The 22,291-nt window shown below is 39.8% G+C and overlaps 1 protein-coding gene across 2 annotated transcripts in view; it reads left to right on the top strand.

The window, feature by feature from the left end:
- Positions 1-22,291, top strand: part of PPARGC1A (PPARG coactivator 1 alpha) — a 476,597-nt gene that overhangs the window by 402,998 nt on the left and 51,308 nt on the right. For both annotated transcript variants that reach the window (XM_043544575.1, XM_007058105.4), the window contains exon 2: positions 1,255-1,434. In XM_043544575.1, the coding sequence (XP_043400510.1) occupies positions 1,255-1,434 (180 nt within the window). The remainder of the gene's footprint in view (positions 1-1,254; positions 1,435-22,291) is intronic.

The following is a 22,291-nucleotide window of genomic DNA, read 5'->3' on the forward strand; positions in this document are numbered from 1 at the left end:
GTTTCTGTTAATAATGAAAAAATGGTTCAGGTGGTATTTTTGAATTAAAGTTTCTGTTCTAGGGTAGAAACATAGTATGAAAGTGTGTATTTTTTTTCCCTCCGTTGATACCTAAAATCCTGATCCTGACATACTAAAAAAAATATTCTGGGTTATATTAATGAAATTGATATTCTACTGGTCTGTACTCTATTTCTAAGGTATGCAAAGGACGACATTCACACTAGCGAAGAAGGGCCACACACTTTAGTCCCCTCCCCTTAGTCCCTTAATACTGGGCTTAAATGTTGCATCTGCTCTACGATGAATTTCCCCAGCAATGACAGGAGGCTGAGACAAGCGTAGCATTGTGCTGACTGGGCAGGCCAGAGGAAAGCTCCCTCTTGGTGCTTCTGAGATAGCTGCTGCTTACAGACCGTAAGTCTCTTAGACACAGCAGTGTACGCACGTACAACCAGCACAGCCACAGGTTGGAAGACCCCATAAACTAACCATGACTGCTATAGCACTTGGCAGGGGCAAGAGGTACACTTCATGATTTGCTTACTATGAGGACAGTATTTTAGAACCAGGTTGTTAAAATCTGTGCAGTTCCTGAGGGTACTGATAAGCCAGAGCCTTTGGTACATGGGTATAGACATGCATGGCCTGTGGCAGGCAGGCACAGTGTCTCCGGGAGCTCTGGGAATTGAACAGTGTAGCACCTACTGCTGTATCCTTCAACAGGGTGCAGTACATGTGGCAGTCAACATCTTGACTGACCCAAGGGATTAAACCAAGGCCATATAGAGCTGAAAGCATGAACCTCTACAGCTTGAGGTGCAGATCTAGCCTGTATAGCTGGCAGCTGTAACAGACTCACATCTTCTGTGGTTTGGGCATAGAGGAGGATGCATAAAACACACTGACCAGTTGGTTACCCATGCACTCCCACCCGCGCTGATTCCTTTCTGCTGGCTGGGACAGAAAAGAGATAGAGCCATGCCTTGGCAGTCCTTGTTTGGATTTCTAATGCTGCAGATGCTAGACACTCCAGGGCGCATAAGAAAAAGGATAGTAGTGACCATTTTGCTCACCTGTGCAGGCTAGTCACAATCTAACCCTCAGTGTGTCTTTCTAAAAACGAGATTAACTCTAGTGACCTGCTTTGTGGAAGTGAGTGACTTAATCAAGGCTTAATTCTCATCCATGCAGTTATGGTTAACACATTCCGGTGATTAATGAAAGTGTGTGTTTCTGTACTTCTCCCTGCAGTGTGCTGCTCTGGTTGGTGAAGACCAGCCTCTTTGCCCAGATCTCCCAGAACTTGACCTCTCTGAACTAGATGTGAATGACTTGGATGCAGACGGTTTTCTGGGTGGACTCAAGTGGTACAGCGACCAATCAGAAATCATTACCAATCAGTACAGCAATGAATCATCAAATATATTCGAGGTAAGGGAAGTGGATGCAAAAGTATATTTCAGATTGCTTCATGTTTTTACCAGGTGGAATGACAATCTTCTAATAAAAAAGAGCCAATAGATGCTGAAGTACAGCTGTGACGTCTGTTATAGCCTCCCTCTGACACCCTTAATCCTCATGATCAAACCCAGACCTGTTATCTGGAGAGAAGAAATGCTTGGAAAGAATTAAGTGGAATTCTGATTTCTGGAATGAAAGTGCTGAAGAGATACCAGGTTACACTATGGCATAACACTGAGATATTGCAAAATAGTCTGTTGCAAAGAAAAACAAAAGTTGAAACCTGTTTGTCGTCTTCCACGTTCATTTCGCAGAAACAAACGCAGTGGAATACAGCATCTATTGATGGCTCTTTAATATTTTATAGGTTAGTAATTATTATTACACCTACAGGTCCCAAACAGGCCCCAATTGTGCTATGTGTTGTACATGCACATATCAAAAAGTCCTTCCACTCTAAGTACAAGATGAGACCATAGGTGAATACAACAAACAGACTGGGGGAGCACAGCATCAGAGTCAGATTATTCTGATTAGCATAATAAGCAGTGGTCATAGCATGCCAACTGACTAGTCACTGATGTGTGTTTTATAGACATAATGGCAGAGGGCAGTCTTAAGGAGAGAACTGAGGGATTTCAGGAGAGATTTAAATGCCCTCTTTAAAATACTGCTGTGGGGGTCAAGGTATATAAGAGATGGGCTATGCCCCCTTTGCCTCAACCACTAATTCTCCTTTCCTGTGTAAGACCTCAAGATTCTCCACTATTTAATTCTCAGACAACCATGCCCCTCTTGAACCCTAATCTTCTTTCCTCCTAGATGGTAGTAACTGCAGTAGATCATCCTCTGGCTTGGAAATTGGGCAATAGTACATTTGATAGCTGGCGGGAAGACCTTGGGCAACAATAAGCTATCACCCCTGCTTCACCTCTGCCTGGCAGATCACAGACCAGAAGCATTCCTGGTCCACTTACTTGGGGGAATCCCCAGAATAAAGACTGTTAAATTTAATACCTATCAAATACTAAATGCTTCAATAAGGTAAAATGCATTTGGAGGTGAAATACAGCCTTTATGAAATACTCTGAGCCAAAATCAGCTATTACTTATGCTGGCATAACTCAACTGCAGCAAATTAAGTTACTCTGGATGAACACTGATGTCACTGAGAGCAGAAACTGGCCCTCTGAGTCTGGTCTTTCTATCATTCACACTGGTGTAATTCAGGAGTAATTTACTTCAAGTCTATAGGATTATACTAGTATAAAACCAGTGTAAGTGGAGCAGAAGCCAGTTCTCTGTCTCCAAGGGAAAAATTTTGAAACATTCTGTATTCTGAAGTTTTGTGAAACTTCAAAATGTTGTGTCTTGTGCTTAAGTTTCAGTCATAGTAAGTAAGTGACACATGTTATAATCACGTAATTGGGCTGCTCTATTATAGTATTCTTATAGGGTCAGTATGGGAAGGAGTTAATAACATTTGTAAGCAAGGTTAAATTGGGTTATATCAGAGAGAATTAATGAGTTAGAACTTCTGCTTCCAAATAAATCACTGAAAACCAAATGTATAGACCTCTTTCATTGGCTGAAGTAAAATCAGCAAAGGATTATATTCAGTGTTGATAAATGCAAAGTAATGCACATTAGAAAACATAATCTCCGCTATATATATAAAATGATGGGGTCGAAATTAGCTGTTGCCACTCAAGAAAGAGATCTTGGAGTCATTGTAGATAGTTCTCTGAAAACATCCACTCAATGTGCAGTCAAAAAATGAACATAATGTTAGGAATCACTAAGAAAGGGATAGATAATAAGACAGAAAATATCATATTGCCTGTATGTAAATCCATAGTATGCCCACATCTTGAATACTGTGTGCAGATGTGCTCGTCACATCTCAAAAAAGATATATTGGAATTGGAAAAGGTTCAGAAAAGGGCAACAAAAATGATTAGGAGTATGGAGCATCTGCCATATGAGGAGAGATTAATAAGACTGGGACTTTTCAGCTTGGAAAAGAGACGACTAAGGGGGGATATGATAGAGGTCTATAAAATCATGACTGGTGTGGAGAAAGTAAATAAGGAAGTGTTATTTACTCCTTCTCATAACACAAGAACTTGAGGTCACTAACTGAAATTAATAGGCAGCAGGTTTAAAACAAACAAAAGGAAGTATTTTTTCACACAACACATGGTCAATCTGTGGAACTCCTTGCCAGAGGATGTTGTGAAGGCCAGGACTATACAGGGTTCAAAAAAGAACTAGATAAATTCATGGAAGATAGGTCCATCAATGGCTATTAGCCAGGATGGACAGGGTTGGTGTCCCTCTCCTCTGTTTGCCAGAAGCTGGGATTGGGCGACACGGGATGGATCACTTGATGACTACCTGTTCTGCTTATTCCCTCTGGGGCACCTGGCATTGGCCACTGTTGGAGTACAGGATACCGGGCTAGATGGACCTTTGGTCTGACCCAGTATGGCCGTTCTTATGTTCTTATGATTTAGTCTTCTAAAAATTAAGATCCTGATTCTGCAATTACTTAAGTGTGTGAGTAACTTTAATATATTCAATTCCAATGGGAATTAACTCCCAATGAGACTGCTCATGCCTTAAAGTCAGGCATGTTCTTAAGTATCTTGCTGAATCAATGGCCAAACTTATAAAGGATAAAATTGTCATTTATTGTGCATGCTGATTCCATTCCTGAAGATCAAAATGTTATACAAACACAGGGATAAATACATGATGTTTAAACTGTCTTGGTTGGTGCACAGCAATATCAAGACATTGGTCCATCACGTGGAATTTAAAGTCAGTCATATTAAGGTGTATTTGGAAGTGCAGCCCGCCAGGGTTCAGTAGAAGGAGATAGATGGAATACATCTAGGGAAGTGCATTGTGAGGCAGCAACTAACATTGTCAGAAACCGAGATTTGGACGAGAAGTGTTTTCCATCTTCCCTAGCAGACAAATTCTGCCATCATTTACTCAAATGCCACCCCTCAGACTTCAAGGACTTCACTGACTTGAATTACAGATTGCACTGAAGTCAATGAGGGCACACTTTGGCTCAGAGACTACTTCCTCTGGAGGGGCAGATTGTTGTCCAATAGCACTTTGCCATATTGTCGCATAAGGGCAACACTATATTCAGTCTGTCATTTATTATATTTAAACTGCCTTAGTTGGTGCACAACAATAGGGACAACCATTGGTCTATCATGTGGCATTGGGGTTTAAAGTCACAGTCTCATTAGTCTGCATATGTCATACCTGAGTGTAGACAGAGGTGGGAGGATTACATGTAAAGGGCAGCAATTACAAGAGACTTGAAAAGTGCAGTGGACGCTCTTCCTATGCTGGGTCTAGCTGCTTCCAGTTCTCAAATGTAGGCAGGGTCCTGACACACTCTGCTAGGCCCCCCCTTGGGCCGTGAGATATTGTTGGCAGCACTAACACACCTCTGACACCTAGCCTTTAGGCCTGGAATGGCTAGTGCCAGAATTCTTCCTGCGTTCTTGCAAGTATGCAGAGTAGTCTAAGACCCAGATTTTCAACGTTATTTAGGTATTGCTGCATTCAGCATTGCTATGCCTTATGGATTTCGGAACCTACATCTCATTTTCAAAAGGGATGTAGGCACTTAGGAACCAAAATCCCATTGACAGTCTATGATATTTAGGCTCCTAAGTTCCTAAATCACTTTTGGAAATGAGACTTGGGCTCCTAAATCAGTGAGACATACCAAGGCTGAGCACAACACCACCTAAATACCTTTAAAATTCTGGGCCTAAGAGTTCATCTGCAGTTTCACTGTTATCACACAATCATTCATGACTAGTCACAATATTACCCATTGTGTGTATAAGCCTGTGCTAAACTACATGCAACAAAGGCTATGGAGAAGGGGAGGGTCTCTATATAGCTTCTGGGAACCTGATCGAAGGTTACTAATATTCCATATCTCGGTATCACATTAATAATTTCCACCACTACCGTTCTTTGTCATTAGTTAGTTCTAGGAAAGAGGGGAATAAAGGAGTTGTTTTCTTACAGGGTAGGCAGTCGTGATCAGGCTATCCAAACTGAATAATAGAAAACTCGTTCTTCTTTTTGGGCCAGCTTTTTCCAAACTTTAACCCCTATCCCTGTTCTCCATTATGTAGCTGTGTGTGTGTATATATATGTAGCACTATTTCTTGTCTCTGCTGCTCCTTAATGAGACAACTGAGGGTGCTCAAGAACAATAAAAGATGTGTCCTTTCTCTGGGGATTATCTTGGTGATGCTCTGAGACAAACTATTTGTGTTAGCGCAGAGAATGGAAGCTCTACCTAGTCTCTTGTTTGTTAATTTCTGGATTTTTCTATATTGATTAGCTTTGGCATTTCAGCTCTTTCTTTTTAAAGAAAATATAATTGTATCTTAATCATCCTGGGGCAATATGTTTTAGAAGCCTTAAAGCCTCTATCTGAGAGCTGACTGCTATGAAAACATGAAATATATTCCAAATTTGTTCAAAATGGAATTGCAAACAAAAGATTGAAAGTACAAGCAGCACAACAATAATTGAAAACCTAACCTGAAGTGAACCACTCTCTCCTTTGAGTTACCAATGCATTGCTTATGGCACTGTCTAGGTGAGGGCCTATATTTGCAAAAGGGACTTACGAAATTTTGGGTGCCCAGCCTGAGGCATCTTTAATGGGGCTTGTGTTTCAGAGGGTGAATACTCTGCACTTCTGTCTCAAACTGAAAACTGAAGCCTATTAAAGGCATTTTCCTTCTAAAAATTAGTGAATTGCCTCTTTGAAAATTGAGTGTTGTAGGAATAATTATTATCAGTTTATGAATGTATTATGGTAGTGGTTAGGGACCAACTGAAAACACGATCCACATGTACGAGACAGTGTGCAAACATAGATTAAGAGACAGTCTTTGCCCTGAAGAATTTTCAGTTTAAATATGATGAATTTACAGTCTAAATCTAATGGGAGATAACAATCTAAATGTGATGCGAAAATTGACAGCACTGCTATAGAATAGATATTTCTGATTCATCACTACAGTACTCCATTTGTATCCCAGTGCAACTGGTTTTACACTGGCATGAAATTGGAGGAACACAGTGGTGAATTAAGGCCTTACTGTTACACTGATGTTGCATGTTCTTTATCAGTGTTGTACATTTATTAATTTTTTTTTCTATTCTTAGCCTGGCTACCTCTATTTTCTTCCCTGATTTTCATTGCCTGAGATTCTGATCATTGGAGATGTATGTTAAGGGAGTTTTTACCCCTAAGGGCACTGTCTATTGACATAAGCTCATGCAAGTAAATAGTTAACTGGTTGTGTGTACTGGTTAGGTAGATGGCTTTCGTTCTCATTCACTTTTGTGATTTGCTTTTGGAAAGGATCAGACCTTCAAAAATTATATTTGTACAAAACTGATTCTGCTGCCCTTTTACAAAAAAATAAACTGGTTTCAATTCTTAAAGTCATTACTATGTGAAATGTGGAGATCTGTAGATCTTTGAGTAATGTGAATTAGAAGGCTTTTTTGTGTTCTTCCTCGGGAGATGAAAATTGTTACCTCCTGAGGTGTATTTCAAATATACTGTACCCTGTATACTAACCCTATATAAGGCTAGTCATATTTTAAATTATTTATGAAGAGTGGACAGCATTATACAGAGGATAGAGATGCGCAAAGATAAGTATATACTGTCTGCACCATTCACAAATAGATCAGTGGAAGTCATCTGAAAAGAGAAAATATAGCTAGACAACAGCCAATTAAAGTCTAATTTAGCAGCGTAGTGTCAAAAAGAATTTTCAAGTATGGTGTTCTGACAAAATATTTTTCACTTTTAAACAGATTTAATAAGACCTGAGTTTCGTGGCCTGCCCTGAATTTAATTGCTGGTTTTTGTTTTGTTTTGTCTTTAAATGCAATTCTCTATTTTTAAAGAGTTGTTTGTTTCTTTTTAATTGTTCAGCATAGTCAAAGTTACTTTCAGGAGTGTGCTCTGTGTTATATATTTGGAGAGCTGAATAGGCGACAGTGTTTCACTGTGGGCTGCCAAAAATGCTGTATTACAAGCAGTGAGAATGAGGGAGTGAGAAAGAGATTCACAATGAATTGCATACTCTGTTGTTCTTGGCAAAGGAGAAATTTATGAAGATAAATGACTGCTTATCCATTTGGAATGGTTTCCATGAAGAAGATGATGGGGGGCTTTTAACACCAGGAGGGTAATTTGCATTGGTTCAGGTTATATACTCTAATCTTCGGTGGTGCTGCCAGTCTTTGTTACTACTGCAAGTTATTCATTCAAGGTTTGTAGCCAGATTGATTAATGAATTACCAGATCTTACGTAAAATGACTTGGCCTGACTTTTAAACAACCACCAGTGTTTTCTTTGCCAGTCTTGTGACTGGTGTTAATGGGTTTCCAGAGACTGAACCTCTATAGATTTTTTTGAACTGGCCTCTTCCAGAATTTTTTCCACTTTTTAATTTTCTCCAAAACTAGTAGCCCAAGGCAGGCAGTTCAAGGAGATATAATCTTGGGGAAAAAGACATAGTAGTCAAATCCTTGATGGCTGATGCCCTTCAGTGCCAATTCAGAATGATTTATCATAGCCATCTATTCAGCACAACAGAGTCTAGAGGTGAGCTGCATGGTGTACCTCACACAATATGCATAACTAGAGCTCTGAACTTTGAAGGAAAGCCTCAGAGCTATTTGCAAAGTGCTGGTGCTTAGTGAATACTAAATTACATTTAGGAAATAGTCTACTGCTACCAGTTATACTTCATTTTTATTCTTGACACAGACACCTAAATCAGAGAACAGTAACATTTCAGAGATTATGGAAGCAGTTTGGGTATGTTCCAACACTATAATAGGATCAGAATTTTAAGGCCTTTTTTATTATTACCAATAGTCACTTAGTTTCTACTGCAGTGTACTTTGTAGGGAATTACAGCTTTTACTAAAAAGATTAAAATGCTATTATGCAAATGATTGCAGTATGTTATTATGTTTACAAATTAACATCCATGGCTCAACACACAAATTAACTAACTATTCCATCTATATTATTAAGGATTTAATAAAGTAACTGTTGATAAAAATGGGGAGCTTGGAACAGTTAATAGGAACTGATTGTGATTTAACATAGAACTTAAACATTGTGTTTAATGTTCTAGATGGTATAATGGCAGAATAAAGCTTATCAAAGTACTTAAAAGAATTGAGATTGTGTGAACAGCATAGCAGTATGTCTTAGACCTTAGCAAACATAAACTAAGTAGCTCTGGGCAATAATGTATAGTGGGCAACATATCAGTAAATCTAAGGGTAACACAAAGACCATCTTATATGAATACATACATTAGTGCACTAATATGTAGTTTATTAAAATTCTAATTACTGTACGTTAAATATTTTATATATTATAAACATGTCTAGCATACTTGGCAACTTGTGTCCGTCTAAAATGCATCTTGTAATGAATTTTTGCTATGGCAAATGGGATTTCTCTGCAGAGAGTATCACTGTATGACAAAGAAGGGGAAGGTTGAGTTCAGACTGAGATGGCTTTACAAACAGCGCTGCAAATTGCTATTCCTAGCAGTTCATAAGAGCTCATAAAAGCAAGCAGATAAGAGCCACCAAGGTCCTAGAGAAATGAATGTACAGTATGTGGTTACAGGATAGATTTAGTAGAGAAACAGACAACATTGTAGATTTAGTACAACAATAAACATAAAAGGTAGAAGATGCAGATTTGGGATAGGAACTTTATAATAATAATAAAAGATAACAATGCTATAATAAAAAAAATTTAAACTAGGAGAAAGACCCTCAGTTCCAATGGAACAGAAGAGAGGATATAGGGAAAAATAGCAGGAAATGTAGCAATGTCAAATACGTTATGCAAATATGTTTACCTTTACAAATATCTTTGGCTTGAGTTGTATAACACATTAATAAGAGAGTTAAGAATGAGATTAATGGGTAATACTGCATACCGTTGGCGCTCTGAGTCTACTAAATAAGTGCGTCTCAGAAACAACATTACATCTGTATGGCAGGTGTGTGTAAGCTATAATCCACCACAAAGTTTGCTTGGGTTTAAAAACTCTCAAGCGTAAGTACAATTTATTTTGTTCCAAGCAGCTCCTATGTTATTGGGAAGTGTTTATGCAAATTTGCTATATCTTGCTTTAGCAAGGTGCATTATTTCTTCGTTCTCTTTCCCAACTGAACAAACTGTGCTGTTCTGTACTAGTCCAAATTTGCCTCTGTTGAAGTAAGTCCTTGTAAATTAGTTGAAACCTTCAGGCAAAAAGAACCCGCAAAATGAAAAAAAAACAATTCCTTTGAGAGCTTATTGTTTGATGGCTTAGTGGCCTTGTACCATTCCGAGGCATGTGATCAAGAAAGGGCACGTGATCAGCCGCACAATCCTGTTATGCGTACATTCCGTTGCACTGCCGAACATTTCAATTGGAGTGGCCAAGGTTTCGTGAACTCACTGTATCTTTACTCAGCCTAAGCATGCCCCTTTTGCAACAGGGGAAAATAATGTTCACCCAGAACAGTGGTAAAATACTGGCAGACAAATGGCTTGGCCTGTGTTAAGAGGCTCTTAAGAACACAGTGTTCCACTGTGTTCCTACCAGTCACATACCTAAATACAAACTGGTGTCAGTTGCCATACAGACAAAAATATATTAGCCTCCTTTCACATAGGTCATCGTAAATCCGTTTTGGTCACAGTCACACTGCACATCTGTTTTAGTGAGATGCAGCTTCTTAAGGTGGCTTTTGGACTTCATCAGCACACAAACAGCCAAGCCATAAATTGCCACTGCTGGAGTTATTTTGAATAAGCGTATACTGTTTCATATTTATAATGGTGAGACTTCATAATATTCACACTGAATATATAACACAGATCAGTTCAACAAGCATGAAATTGTATGTTGTCAACTTGTCACATAAATAGAGCCATATTCTGGCTTACGATAATGTTGAACTAAACATTTTCCCCTAGAATTGCAGAGAGGGTCACAAAAAGTGGGAAGGTAGCATTTCCTTTTGTAGGATACACAGTCATTGATGTTCAGAAATAAATATTGCTGTGTGGCTTTTCTCTTTTTCTCCCCGTTTAAAAAAAATGTTTGATTTACTTAGACAAATGCTAATTGGCTAAACTGTTCATCTTTTCCCCCCCAAATGGTTTGTATTTCTAGGGTATCCTTTTATTATTATTTTGTTGCTATTTTCCTACCGCACATCAATGCTAATTGCTACTAAATGCTACAACTTAACCCTGATATGCTCTCTTCCTCCTGCCCCATCTCATGTAACATTAACTCAGGCCCATGCTATTAAAGGAGGATGAAAATCATGGCTAGGGTTAATGTAGGATATTTTGTTTTCCACAATACCACTAACCTATTATAAGTGTGTAAGGGTTTGCTGAGAGCAAAGTTGTATAGGAAGAGAGATTTGGTGTTGACTTCATACAGTGAATCCTTTAAATAAATAATTCATGCAAGCAACAGCTTTCCCTAATGACTCTAATAATTACACATTAAAAATCCTTGACTAAAACCTTAGCTGTACAGAATATGAAGGGGCTTATTTTAAAACATTCTGAACACCTACAACTCCAGTTGAAGTCAGTGTTGGGGTTTGAGTGCTCTGGGCCTGATTTTCAGCCTCTAGCTTCCAGTTGTGCATATGCAGTTTTGTGCGTGCACAAATGCTTGTATATATTTTCTGTGTACTAATGCCTGTGGTTTGTAAGTGACATATAACAATGGAACTTGAAGGAGTTAGAATTTTCATGTAGAGAACCCCATTGGGAACATGTGTGTATGCATCAGTGGAGGGCAGGTGTAGGACCCTCTGGAAATCAAGCCCTATAGAGTGTATAGGAAATGGCTTTGAATACGTTTTGTCTGCTGAAACTCAGACAAGAGCAGCCTTATTTCATAATGGGGATATTAATTTGCAGTTTGTGATAGGGATGAGCCTGTGTGGCTGTTGGTTTGGGGTTTTGCCACACCTCAGTCATGTTTTGGTTTTTAAGGCACCAAAAAGTCCCCCAGATTTTGGATTTTGTTTTGGATTGGCCTATCTGAATAGAGTTTTTTCTGTGAGGAACCCACATGCTAGCCTCATTTTCATGGTATTGCTCTGCTTACTGATTTATGAAACCACCATTGAGCTGTCTGAATGGATTATCACCAGCCCATGAAGACTAGAAAGGCCAAATTTACCACTCATATCTCATGGAATTTGATGCGGAGGGCTGAATCCCTGACAGACCTAGATCTGTGTGCTGAAAGGGGACACAGAGAACTTCCCACACCTGATGACTTTTGTCTGCAGTAATAGCTGCTCCTTGAGGGTTCTCTGCAGACATTCATCATGTCTTTACACCAATATAGGGAGTGATACGTGGCTTGTAGGTCTCCCTTGTGCGGGGTCTACTTAATCTGAAAGTGGAGAGAATGTCTCCTGACTCATGGAATGATTTCTAAGAAAAATAGTGCTTACCAGCATCTGAAAGAGCTATTTGGTTGATGGCATCCAACTTCCCCAGTGAGCTGTTAAGAGGACATCCCTGACAGGACTCTGGGGTGTGCTAAAAACTACCCCCAAGTGGGGTGATCTCTGAGAAGGAAATAATTCACTCTCCTTCCACGCTGCCTTCTGAGCCTCAAAAACTGACAGACCTTTCACAAGCCAGTCACTGAGACAAGATAACTTACTTTGGTGAAGTGGTACTTACCACCATAATGTTGACCTTGGAGAAAACACTGGGAGCTGATGCAAGGCTGAACAATCAAGTGATGACTGAAAGTTCTCTTGACCCAGAGTGAAACACAGGTATTTCTGATATAATGGGGTGACACGTTAATAAATATTTTGCTTCTAGGAAGTCTCCAGGTTCCAGTTCTGCTATGCTGCCAGTTTTCTCCATTGTTTATCCTTCATATGCACTTGGCTTTTATATTAAGCAAAGACACATTTCACTGGGATACCCTCAATTTCCATGGGTCCTATTTTGCCCATTCTGGTAGGCTGTCTATTCTTTGAAAGGTGAACTAGTGGGATATCTCACACAATCTTTGACTTGGTCATTTACTGTATAGAGAATTGTGCAGATAGTGTAACTTCCAGCAGCTTTAGTAAACAGAAAGCTAAGTGCATGGCTATAGAGCATAGCAGACCTTTGACTGGAACTGCCTTGCAGGGCATTCCACTAGTCCACAGGGAATTGGGGACTTACAAAAGGAGCAAAGTGGCATGTGACTGGTAAGAACTGGAACGCTGTATGGAAGAGGATCTACAATCCTTCAGAGGTTTTCTCTTTTTCTTCTTTAGACTTTGCTTAATTCCCTCTCTCCCCCTTACTCCTCTCTCTCAGGAATAGGTGGAGGTGGAGGAAGTGTAGATGAACAAAATGCACTGCTTTCATTAGCAGGATGATTTGGGGAAAATGCTGCCAGTTTTTCACCCCCATTATATCTGGAGAAAAGCCAAAATTCATTGGTTTTCTGATAGGTGTGAAAATGTTCAGTTCTAACACCACAGAGCTTTCCATTTGCAAATCACATCCCTTTCTAACTAAAGGGTGTCAATCTGCTTTTGCTTGCACATGATTTTAGTATCGCCATCCCTTGTAATTTCTTTGCTGTTGATCCCAGTCTTGCATATAAAAGGTCAGTTCAATGTCGCTGGAGACCAGACCTCCCATTTGCAGGAAGAAGTCTCTCAGGTGGAGAGGATAACATTTCAAAATAGAGGGTAACATTACAAAACAGCTCTGCTTCCTCTGGCGCAGTGTAGAGCTTCACAGACCAGCACCTTATTATCTATGTTTTTCTGTAAATCCAATCTGAGACTGTCATTATCAGTCTCAGATAGGTGAACAACATCTGGGTGAAATAAACCTGTGCCAGTGATGGCCTGGAGGGGCTCTTGTTAGTTAATCATCCCTGCCTTGCCTTTGATTACTTAATTTGTGTGTTGAGCCATGGAGGAGCCCCCAAGAGCCTCTTGTTAAAATTCTGCCAACAGATGGATGATGGGAAGATAGGGATGATTTCTCTGCCTTGGATGGAGTTCGTAGTATCTTTGATATTGCTAAATCTTATGTAATACTTCATTTAGGGTGGGATCTCTCTGTTAGAATATTGGCAGCACGTTACTTTCTTGTGTATTTAGCCCTTAAAATCATCAGCAGTGACTCAGCTCCCTAAAAAATTCATATAGTTACTTAAGGTTACTTTTGGTTCTTTGTTAAGGCACTCTTGTCACTGGTCTGCCACCACGCTTGCTCGATTAAGATGTCAGAGCATACTCTTTTTTTTTCTTGAAGACATTATTGTTTATTTTGTAGCGGTAGTGCCTAAGGGCCACCATCAAGGATTAGGGGCCCACTGTGTTGGAAAGTGTACAAAAGCATAAAATAGATGGTCCCTGCCCCATCCTTGACATGTTTTTGTGAATAATGGGTTCTTCTATCAGTCCGAATGGTAGCATTCCGAAACGTTGCCATCTCAAGATCATAAGTGGTACCACTAACACATCAGGCACTGGGAGACCCACTTGTGTATACTGATGTGGCCTTCACCTGATTTTACCATATTTCCACTAAAAAAATATTTCCACTAATTATTGTAATTTGTTGTCTATCGATAGGATACTTAACTGTGTACCAGAACTCCTGTGTATTAGCCACTTTTCTGACCAGAATGCATAAGGATGTACAATCATCCATCCACGCTTTTTGTCCCTTCCAGTACTTGCTTTTGGGAGTGCAGTGATAGATAGCAATTTATTGTGTATCAGCGCTGCTGCTTTGTGTACAGCAGATTTAAGAGTTTACATTAGGCCACAGTGCTATCTTCCACTTTTCCTAATTCTGTCTCCTGGCAATCCCTCAGTTATACAGTTGGGGTGGCTGCCTCGTCCCAAAAGGAATTTGTGTCAATTTCTGCAGGGACAAATCCTCCCTGCATTAAATCGCTTTGCAATATTTGCTCAGACTGAAATTTTGACAAAGACATTCTGTCCACATACACCAAAAGAGATTTTTAAATGTGCTTGGAGGTAACTGGATGCTGCCTGTACCTGACTGATAACTGAGTCTGTACATCTATATAGCGTCATCCATGCCCTTTTTAATTTGTCTTTGAATGACAAATGCGTATCTTCACTGAGTCAGCAAAAGGGATGATATCCTGCAATAGCACTCCTGGCCCATCTATTGCTTTTGTAATGGGGACAACCAATTGGTTTGCCTTGAGTTTTCCCCATCTCCCCTCCTCCACACCAAAAAGAAGAAATTTAAAAGCTAATGTAAACAAACAAGAAAAAAAAACTCAGCCCCTTCCATCTCTTGTCCAGAGCACCCCCAAGTTCTCAGTGTGTGACAGGATCATCTGTTGTTTCTTTAGAACCAGAATAGCCCCATTGCATCCTGATACATTCCATCTTCAGAAAGGGTAATGCTACTAGAACTTTGTTGAAACTGACCAGTTTCACACTGCAGGCATTTGTCCAGACATTCAGTTTCAACCCTGATGGACTGCCACCCTCCAGTGTCAGCCTCAATTTTGAGTGTGACTGACTTCAAAAATCAAAAGCAAAATTCATCAGAAGCTACTGTATTTCACAGAGAAGCCATGCACAAATCAGCCCAGCTCTGCTTGAAAGGTTTGCAAACTTTTCAAGGAATGAGTTTTGTGTTTATAATCAGACTAGAAATCAGGGAAGTTTTGCATGGTTTCAGTTCTTACTGCAAGCACCTCACACAGCCCTAAAATGATACTGCTTTTAACTTTGTAACTGCTAAATGATAAGCCAGACCTTCCTCATAAATGAGATCTTGGCAAAATACCCCGTGGTGGGGCAACAGTCTGTCATAATAGTGTACTTGTCTGCATTAGCAGAGGATTCATAGTGTTAATGGGAATGGAAAGAAAAGGTACAAAACCTTGCTGACTGCTAATTAAATGCTTGAATCCTCTCAGATTGTTGGATATAAAAACAAGCAAAAACAAACACATCTTCCAGTGCCAAGCTTCTACACACCAAGAATTCTGGAAATACATCCACCTGCTACTTTCTGAACACTTGGTGCAACCTCTGATATGTGTAGGTAGCCTTGCTGGTCTTGTAACCAGAATATCAGCAAATAATGAAGGACTGCAGCCACTTCACCAGATTTTCTTCCTTCTGGAGCCCAGTAACTGTAGTCTTACCATCAACATGCAGCTAGCCTGACTGATATCTGACAAGCCTATTAATCCTTCAACCAGACTCCATAACTTTGAGCATCTTCCCAAATTGCATTCTGTGATTTGGTTAGATTATATCTTATCTTTAACCTTCTTGCATCCATAAACGCACACTATCTAGTCTATCTTCTGATGCACCTTTCAAATAAGGAAAAACAACAGGACTCAATTGGCTGCCAGCATTAGTGGCATGATTCTTCACACTGATTCCTATTCACTGTAACTGATATCTCACAAATACCTTTGTGGAAGTCTTCCACTCCTTTCCATGTCCCAAGGAAGTTTTCTTCGTCACTAATTTGTCTGTCCTCTCATAACTTCCAGGGTGACTTTTGCTGAGTGTACCACCTTATAAGGAGTTATGCATGGTAGGCCACCATTCATCCCTCAGTTGTTCTTCAAATGCAGGACTATCAAGAGTCAATTTGTTAACCAAGCTGCTGGGGCTTAGGGTTACTAACTAGCTAACCTTTCATTTAGAAGTGTTAAAACTATCCCAGAATGAACAAAAAGCTAGTTGCTTTGCTGCTAATTAGCAAAAAGAAAAATTCAATATGAAGGTATCAAGAGGAATGAAAGGAGGAGTTGGCAGTAATGCAAGCATTATTTTTTGTCTCTGGAAGTGGCTGGTCTTGCAGTTGCTCCACATGAGACTCTCAAGAAACAGAGCCCAAACCTGAAGTCGTGGCAGAAGATGAGGATGCACAGAGGCTACCATTGTTGTATTTCTTTTTAGCATTCTGTATTTTAAAGATTATCCTAATCCCAAAATAAAAGCTTTCCCTACTCAGTTTACTGTAACATGGGAACCTCTAGGTGAAGCTCTGCTGTATGAAGTTTCCACCGTCCGTAAGTTTACCCGACACCTACCTTTCTCTACCTCAAACATTTGCTTATGTGTGGGAATGCTTACTAGTCTTCCCAAAGTAAATTACATAAAATGGGAGGCCCCATTTAAACACCTTGTTCTTCCCTATCCCTCCAGAAAATGTCATTGTGTGAGGATACTCACCAAATTGTCTTTTTACTATAGCCTATTCCCCTGTGGGTTTTTAATATGTTAATTTCTATAGTCTTATAGTAATGTCTTTGCTCACTTTTAAGACCATACGGTACTCGGCCCCTCCCTACATGCCTACCCTTCTCCCTTTCTTCTTCTCTGCCAGTAATGCCATCCCCAGTGTTCATTTCTCATACAAATATCTCAGTGACTTGTTCATGCTACCCACGATGCATGAATTGCTCTCTCAACTGTGGAGTTGCGGGTCAACCCACTATCCTCTCCTAATTTAAGTCCCGCTGGCAAACTCACTTCTGCAAAGCCAACAATGGAATCAATACTATATATATTCTACAATTTCCCTGGGCAATTTATTTCAGTGCTTAAGCACCCTGACCTCTCAGTCTTCTCTTCTCCAGACTAAACAAACCTAATTTATTCAATCTTTCCTCATAGGATATATTTTCTAGACCTTTAATCATTTGTGTTGCTCTTCTCTGGACTTTCTCCAATTTGTCCTCATCTTTCCTGAAATGTGGTGCCCAGAATTGGACACAATACTCTAGTTGACACCTAATTAGGGTGAAGTAGAGCAGAAGAATTACTTCTAGTGCCTTGCTTACAACACTCCTGCTAACACATCCCAGAACGATGTTTGCTTTTTTGACTCATATTTAGCTTGTGATCCACTATGACCCCCAGATCCCTTCTTAGGCAATCGTTTCCCATTTTGTATGTGTGCAACTGATTTGTTTATTCCCAAGTCGAATATTTTGCATTTGTCCTTATTGAATTTCATCCTAGTTACTTCAGACCATTTCTCCAGTTTGTGCAGATCATTTTGAATTTTAATCCTAGCCTCCAAAGCACTTGCAACCCCTCCCAGCTTGGTATCATCTGCAAACTTTGTAAGTGTACTCTCTATGTCATTATCTAAATAATTGATGACAATATTTAACAGAACCAGATGCAGAACTGATCCCTGCTGGACCCCTCTCGATATGCCCTTCCAGCTTGACTGTGAACCACTGATAACTACTCTCTGGGAATGGTTTTCCAGCCAGTGATGCACCCCTTATAGTAGCTCCATGCAGCCACCTTATAGTAGGTCCATCTAGGTTGTATTTCCCTAGTTTGTGTATGAGAAGGTCATGCAAGACAGTATCAAAAGCCATACTAAAGTCAAGATATACCACATTTACCACTTCCCCCTTTTCCACAAGGCTTGTTACCGTGACAACACGATTTGTTCTTGACAAATCCATGCTGACTGTTACTTATCACCTTATTATCTTCTAGGTGTTTGCAAATTGATTGCTTAATTAGTTGCTCCATTATTTTTCTGGGTACTGAAGTTAAGCTGACTGGTCTGTAATTCCCCAGGTTGTTCTTATTTCTCTTTTTATAAATGGGTACTATATTTTCCCTCTTCCTGTCCTCTGGAATCTCTCCCATCTTCCATGACTTCTCAAAGATAATCGCTAATGACTCAGATAGCTCCCCAATCAGCTCCTTGAGAATTCTAGGGTGCATTTCGTCGGGCCCTGCCAACCTAAAGACATCTAACTTGTCTAAGTAATTTTTAACTTGTTCTTTCCCTATTTTAGCCTCTGATCCTACCTCATGTTCAGTGGCATTCACCATGTTAGACGTCCAGTCGCTACTAACCTTTTTGGTGAAAACTGAAACAAAAAAGTCATTTAGCACTTCTGCCATTTCCACGTTTTCTGTTATTGTTTTCCCCCACTCATTTACTCAATGAGTAGGCCCTATCCTTGGTCTTCCTCTTGCTTCTAATGTATTTGTAGAATGTTTTCTTGTTACCCTTTATGTCTTTTTTTAGTTTGTTTTAGATAAAAATGTTAATAATAGTAATAATAATATATAATAATGTAGATGGATTAATGTTTCCCTATATGATTATGAAGGAAAGGCTTGAGAAATAGATGAATAAAATTGAATGCATATTGTCAAAAGCAGGGCTTGCTCAGCAGCCTAGTGACAATGAACATGTTGTTTATTTGACAGAGAGGCAGTGAACTTAACTCCTGACTCACAGAGAAAAACTTGCTTCCCAAATGAAGATGTATGGTTGGTTTTAATGACAGTTGCAAGACATATGGCTATGTTACGCCGCTCTGCTTTAGCATGTAAAGGCACTGCATATATATCTTGTGAGGAACCTGCGATTTCCACCACTGCTTAAGAGCAAACACCTTTCTCACCCTTAAAGAAAAAATATATCTAAGGATGGCCTCAACCAGCTCCACAGCAGTCGAACAAGTCATCTGGCCAAAGAGCCAGATATTGATACCAGTATGGGAAGAATCTGTTCCTCAGCTTCATAGCTCTGGGTCCTGGTTTAGTTTTGCTCCATATGCTGAACTCACTCAAGTGTTTTACATCTTTCAGTTACGTACGTGTGGCGTACTTTGAAAATTGTAGTAAAACCAGCCTTACTGGAAAACCAGCCTTACTGGAAAACATGCTAAAATACATGCCTGAATAAGGTTCCATTTGACACTGCAGTTTTTGGCAATCTCTCTAGTGCTGCCATTGTTTTCCAGCATAAAGCTCCAGGCGAAAGGGAGGGAATAGGAAATTGTTTAGAGGCTTTTGTGCTGTTCTGAATCTTGGGTAGGTTCCTCATGCAGTGACTACCAACAACAATAGAGCAGACTGTGTCCAGAGGTGCTGAGAGGTGAAGCAGCAACAGGGAATACTAGTCATGGTATTCTTCCTATTCTCTTCTTAATGTTGCATGGCTGCATTTGTAATCATACTTCTCAGTCTTTTGCTAGTAGGGGTCAAATGAACATAAGGGCTGAGAATATCTGTGCTGTGCTTTGGAGGTGGTCTTTGCTATGGCGTTTGGATTATGCATGATGGAGGTGCTTTGTGGTCAGTGCAGAAAAGTGGCCAAGATTTTCAAAAGCGATTAGTGCTTTTGGATGCCCAGCTTGAGCCACCTTCAGGGGGCCTGATTTTCAGAGAGCAGGCGCTTAGTGCTTTATGAAACTCACCCCCTTTAAGGTATCTGAGTTTGAGCCCCCCCAAAATTGAGGCACCCAAAAGCAGAAATCCCTTTTGAAAACTTTGGCCAGTGAGTTTAAAAACAGTAAACAAAAGTACATTTTAATTTCTTAACAAAATGTAATAAACCAAATTTTTTTTCCTGAGGGATGCAAGGGAGGGTGAGGGAGTGGCAGGGGAATGGTATCTTTTGGTTTGCTCTTTGCTGCTGTGTGTTGAACATTTATATTCCAAAGAGGTATTTCTACCTACCCTGAGTGTTTGGGAGGTCCAGCAGCTCATTAGATGTTCACAGTAGCACCATTGCTCAATAGGAAGGATTCATAGGCAAAGTACCCCCCAGGCTATATGTCTGAGAGAAAATGTGGCAAATAGAATCAGAAACTAATTAAACAGACAGCTAAAGCAAGCATAACTTTAAAAAGCTCTAAAACTACCAAAAATGGAAACCTATTCCAGTTATCTGCATTCACAGTGCAGAACAAGTTTGGTAGTATTTAAGATAATTCTCTAGTGCCTGCTATTTTTAGTCCAAGGGTAAGCTTCTGTAAGAGCCTTTCAGCGTTGCATCCCTTTAACCTGGCCTAACAAGCAAAGCCAATAAGCTGTCTGATTTCCATCTTACATGAGGAAGAGAAATAGCTAAAACAAACCATTTGTGGTGAAAATGTTCAGCCTATCTTATATTAAGAGCTTTTTTCATATAGATTTTTTCAAACATCCCAATATTAAGTGTTGCTTGTCAGAGACCAAAATGTCAAGCTTTGCTGTTTGGAAATTGTAGAAGCACAGATGCAAAGGAAGGATTTTATAGACTCACCCTAATGGAAATGAACATTGCTACGTTAGCACTGGTGACACTGAATCTTTGCAGTTCGAGATATCATTATCAGTGTATCTGAAAGAAAAGGGAATGTGTTCAGTTTTTCTTTAGGGAAAGAAAGGCAAACATAAGGGGCTTGAGCCTCTTCTCACTTATACCAGACCTGAACTGGTTTAAATCCTCTGACTTCAATGGAGTTACTTTTGGTTTATACTCTTGTAAGTGGGAGGAGACTCCAGCCTAAGATCATGGTAGTTGTAGGACATTGACTTCAGGACCTATGCGCTCCTTCCTGTCCGAGCAGAAAGTAAAGACAATGCAGCTTTAAAACACTCAGCTGATCGTTCTACATTAACTTGCGGTAGGGTGGGGGGGGGGGTTGTGGTGCAAAACGTCGTTGCAATATATTCAGTTACAAATATTTCTTTCTTCACCTGAAACGGAATGCATTTTTTTTGGCATTGATTTGTAAGATAAAATAGTACCTTCCTTTGTCGTCCTCACTGAGTTTACAAAACATTATTTTATTGCTGCCTAAACATGAGTGAGTCCCAGCCACTCCCTCAGCAGCTGAATGTGCAAGTGTTGTTATGAGTATCTTGCCCTTTGTTTGAAATGTATAGTATTAGAGGTCACGCTGCTTTGGTTAATGTAAGAGCTTCTGGTTAATGTAGGAGCTTCAGCCTTCTGTCTCCCAGGTTTCACTTCAGTGGAGCTGTTCATGTGAGTAAGGGCCCTAACTGAAGATGTTGTGCTGGATTATGAGGGGCTGCATGGGTGTCAAAAAGTGTGGCTTGTAAGCTCTTGAAGCCAGACGTTACCCCCACTTTGAAACAGTGATACAGTTAGAAGAAGGCACAAGTCTCAGTGTATAATGCTCCATCTTGATACAAATGGAGGCCACCTGTTATCAACAAGATGTTGTGTGTGTCGTGACCAGTGGTTTGTAAAGATCACATCTCAGTACTAAATATGAAGGCGGATGCAATTTGCTCCATTTCTTGTAAATTAGGCTCATCCCTCAGGCTCTCTACTCTGTTACTTACTCATGTTGACTTTGGTGAGATTACTCCTAGAGAAAAATGCCACTCAGTGTATTAGAATATTGGCTAGAGTGAATATGAACTCATTAAGAATATAGGGTCAGATTCCCCAACTGGTGTAAATTGGTGAAGCTCCATTAAAGTCAATGGAAAGGAACTGATTTACACCAACTGAGGATCTGATCCCTAATTCTATTTCTTTTGGTTTTCTGTAGAAAAAATTAAATAAAAGCCTATGGTATTATTATTTATTTATTTATATATTTTTTGTATTATGGTTGCACCTGTGGACCCCAATCATAAATCAATATTCCATTGTGTTCGGTACCACACAAATACGTAACAAAAAGACAGCTCCTTCCTTGAGGAACTTAAAATCTAAAGTTATACAGTACAGTATTTTAATGCAAGCCCTTAGAGGTCGCAATCTTTGTTTTTAAAGAGGCAAATAGCAGAATTTCCCACTTCTCTTTCACCATCTCTCATGATATAGTGACTTGATAAAACATCAGCATCTCTCAGATCTAAGAAATAGGCAAATACAATCTCCGTTATGTCTTTCACAGTGAGTGGTGGTGGTCA

Source organism: Chelonia mydas, chromosome 4 (assembly GCF_015237465.2).
Source record: "Chelonia mydas isolate rCheMyd1 chromosome 4, rCheMyd1.pri.v2, whole genome shotgun sequence".
In the NCBI taxonomy this organism is placed as follows: domain Eukaryota; kingdom Metazoa; phylum Chordata; order Testudines; family Cheloniidae; genus Chelonia; species Chelonia mydas.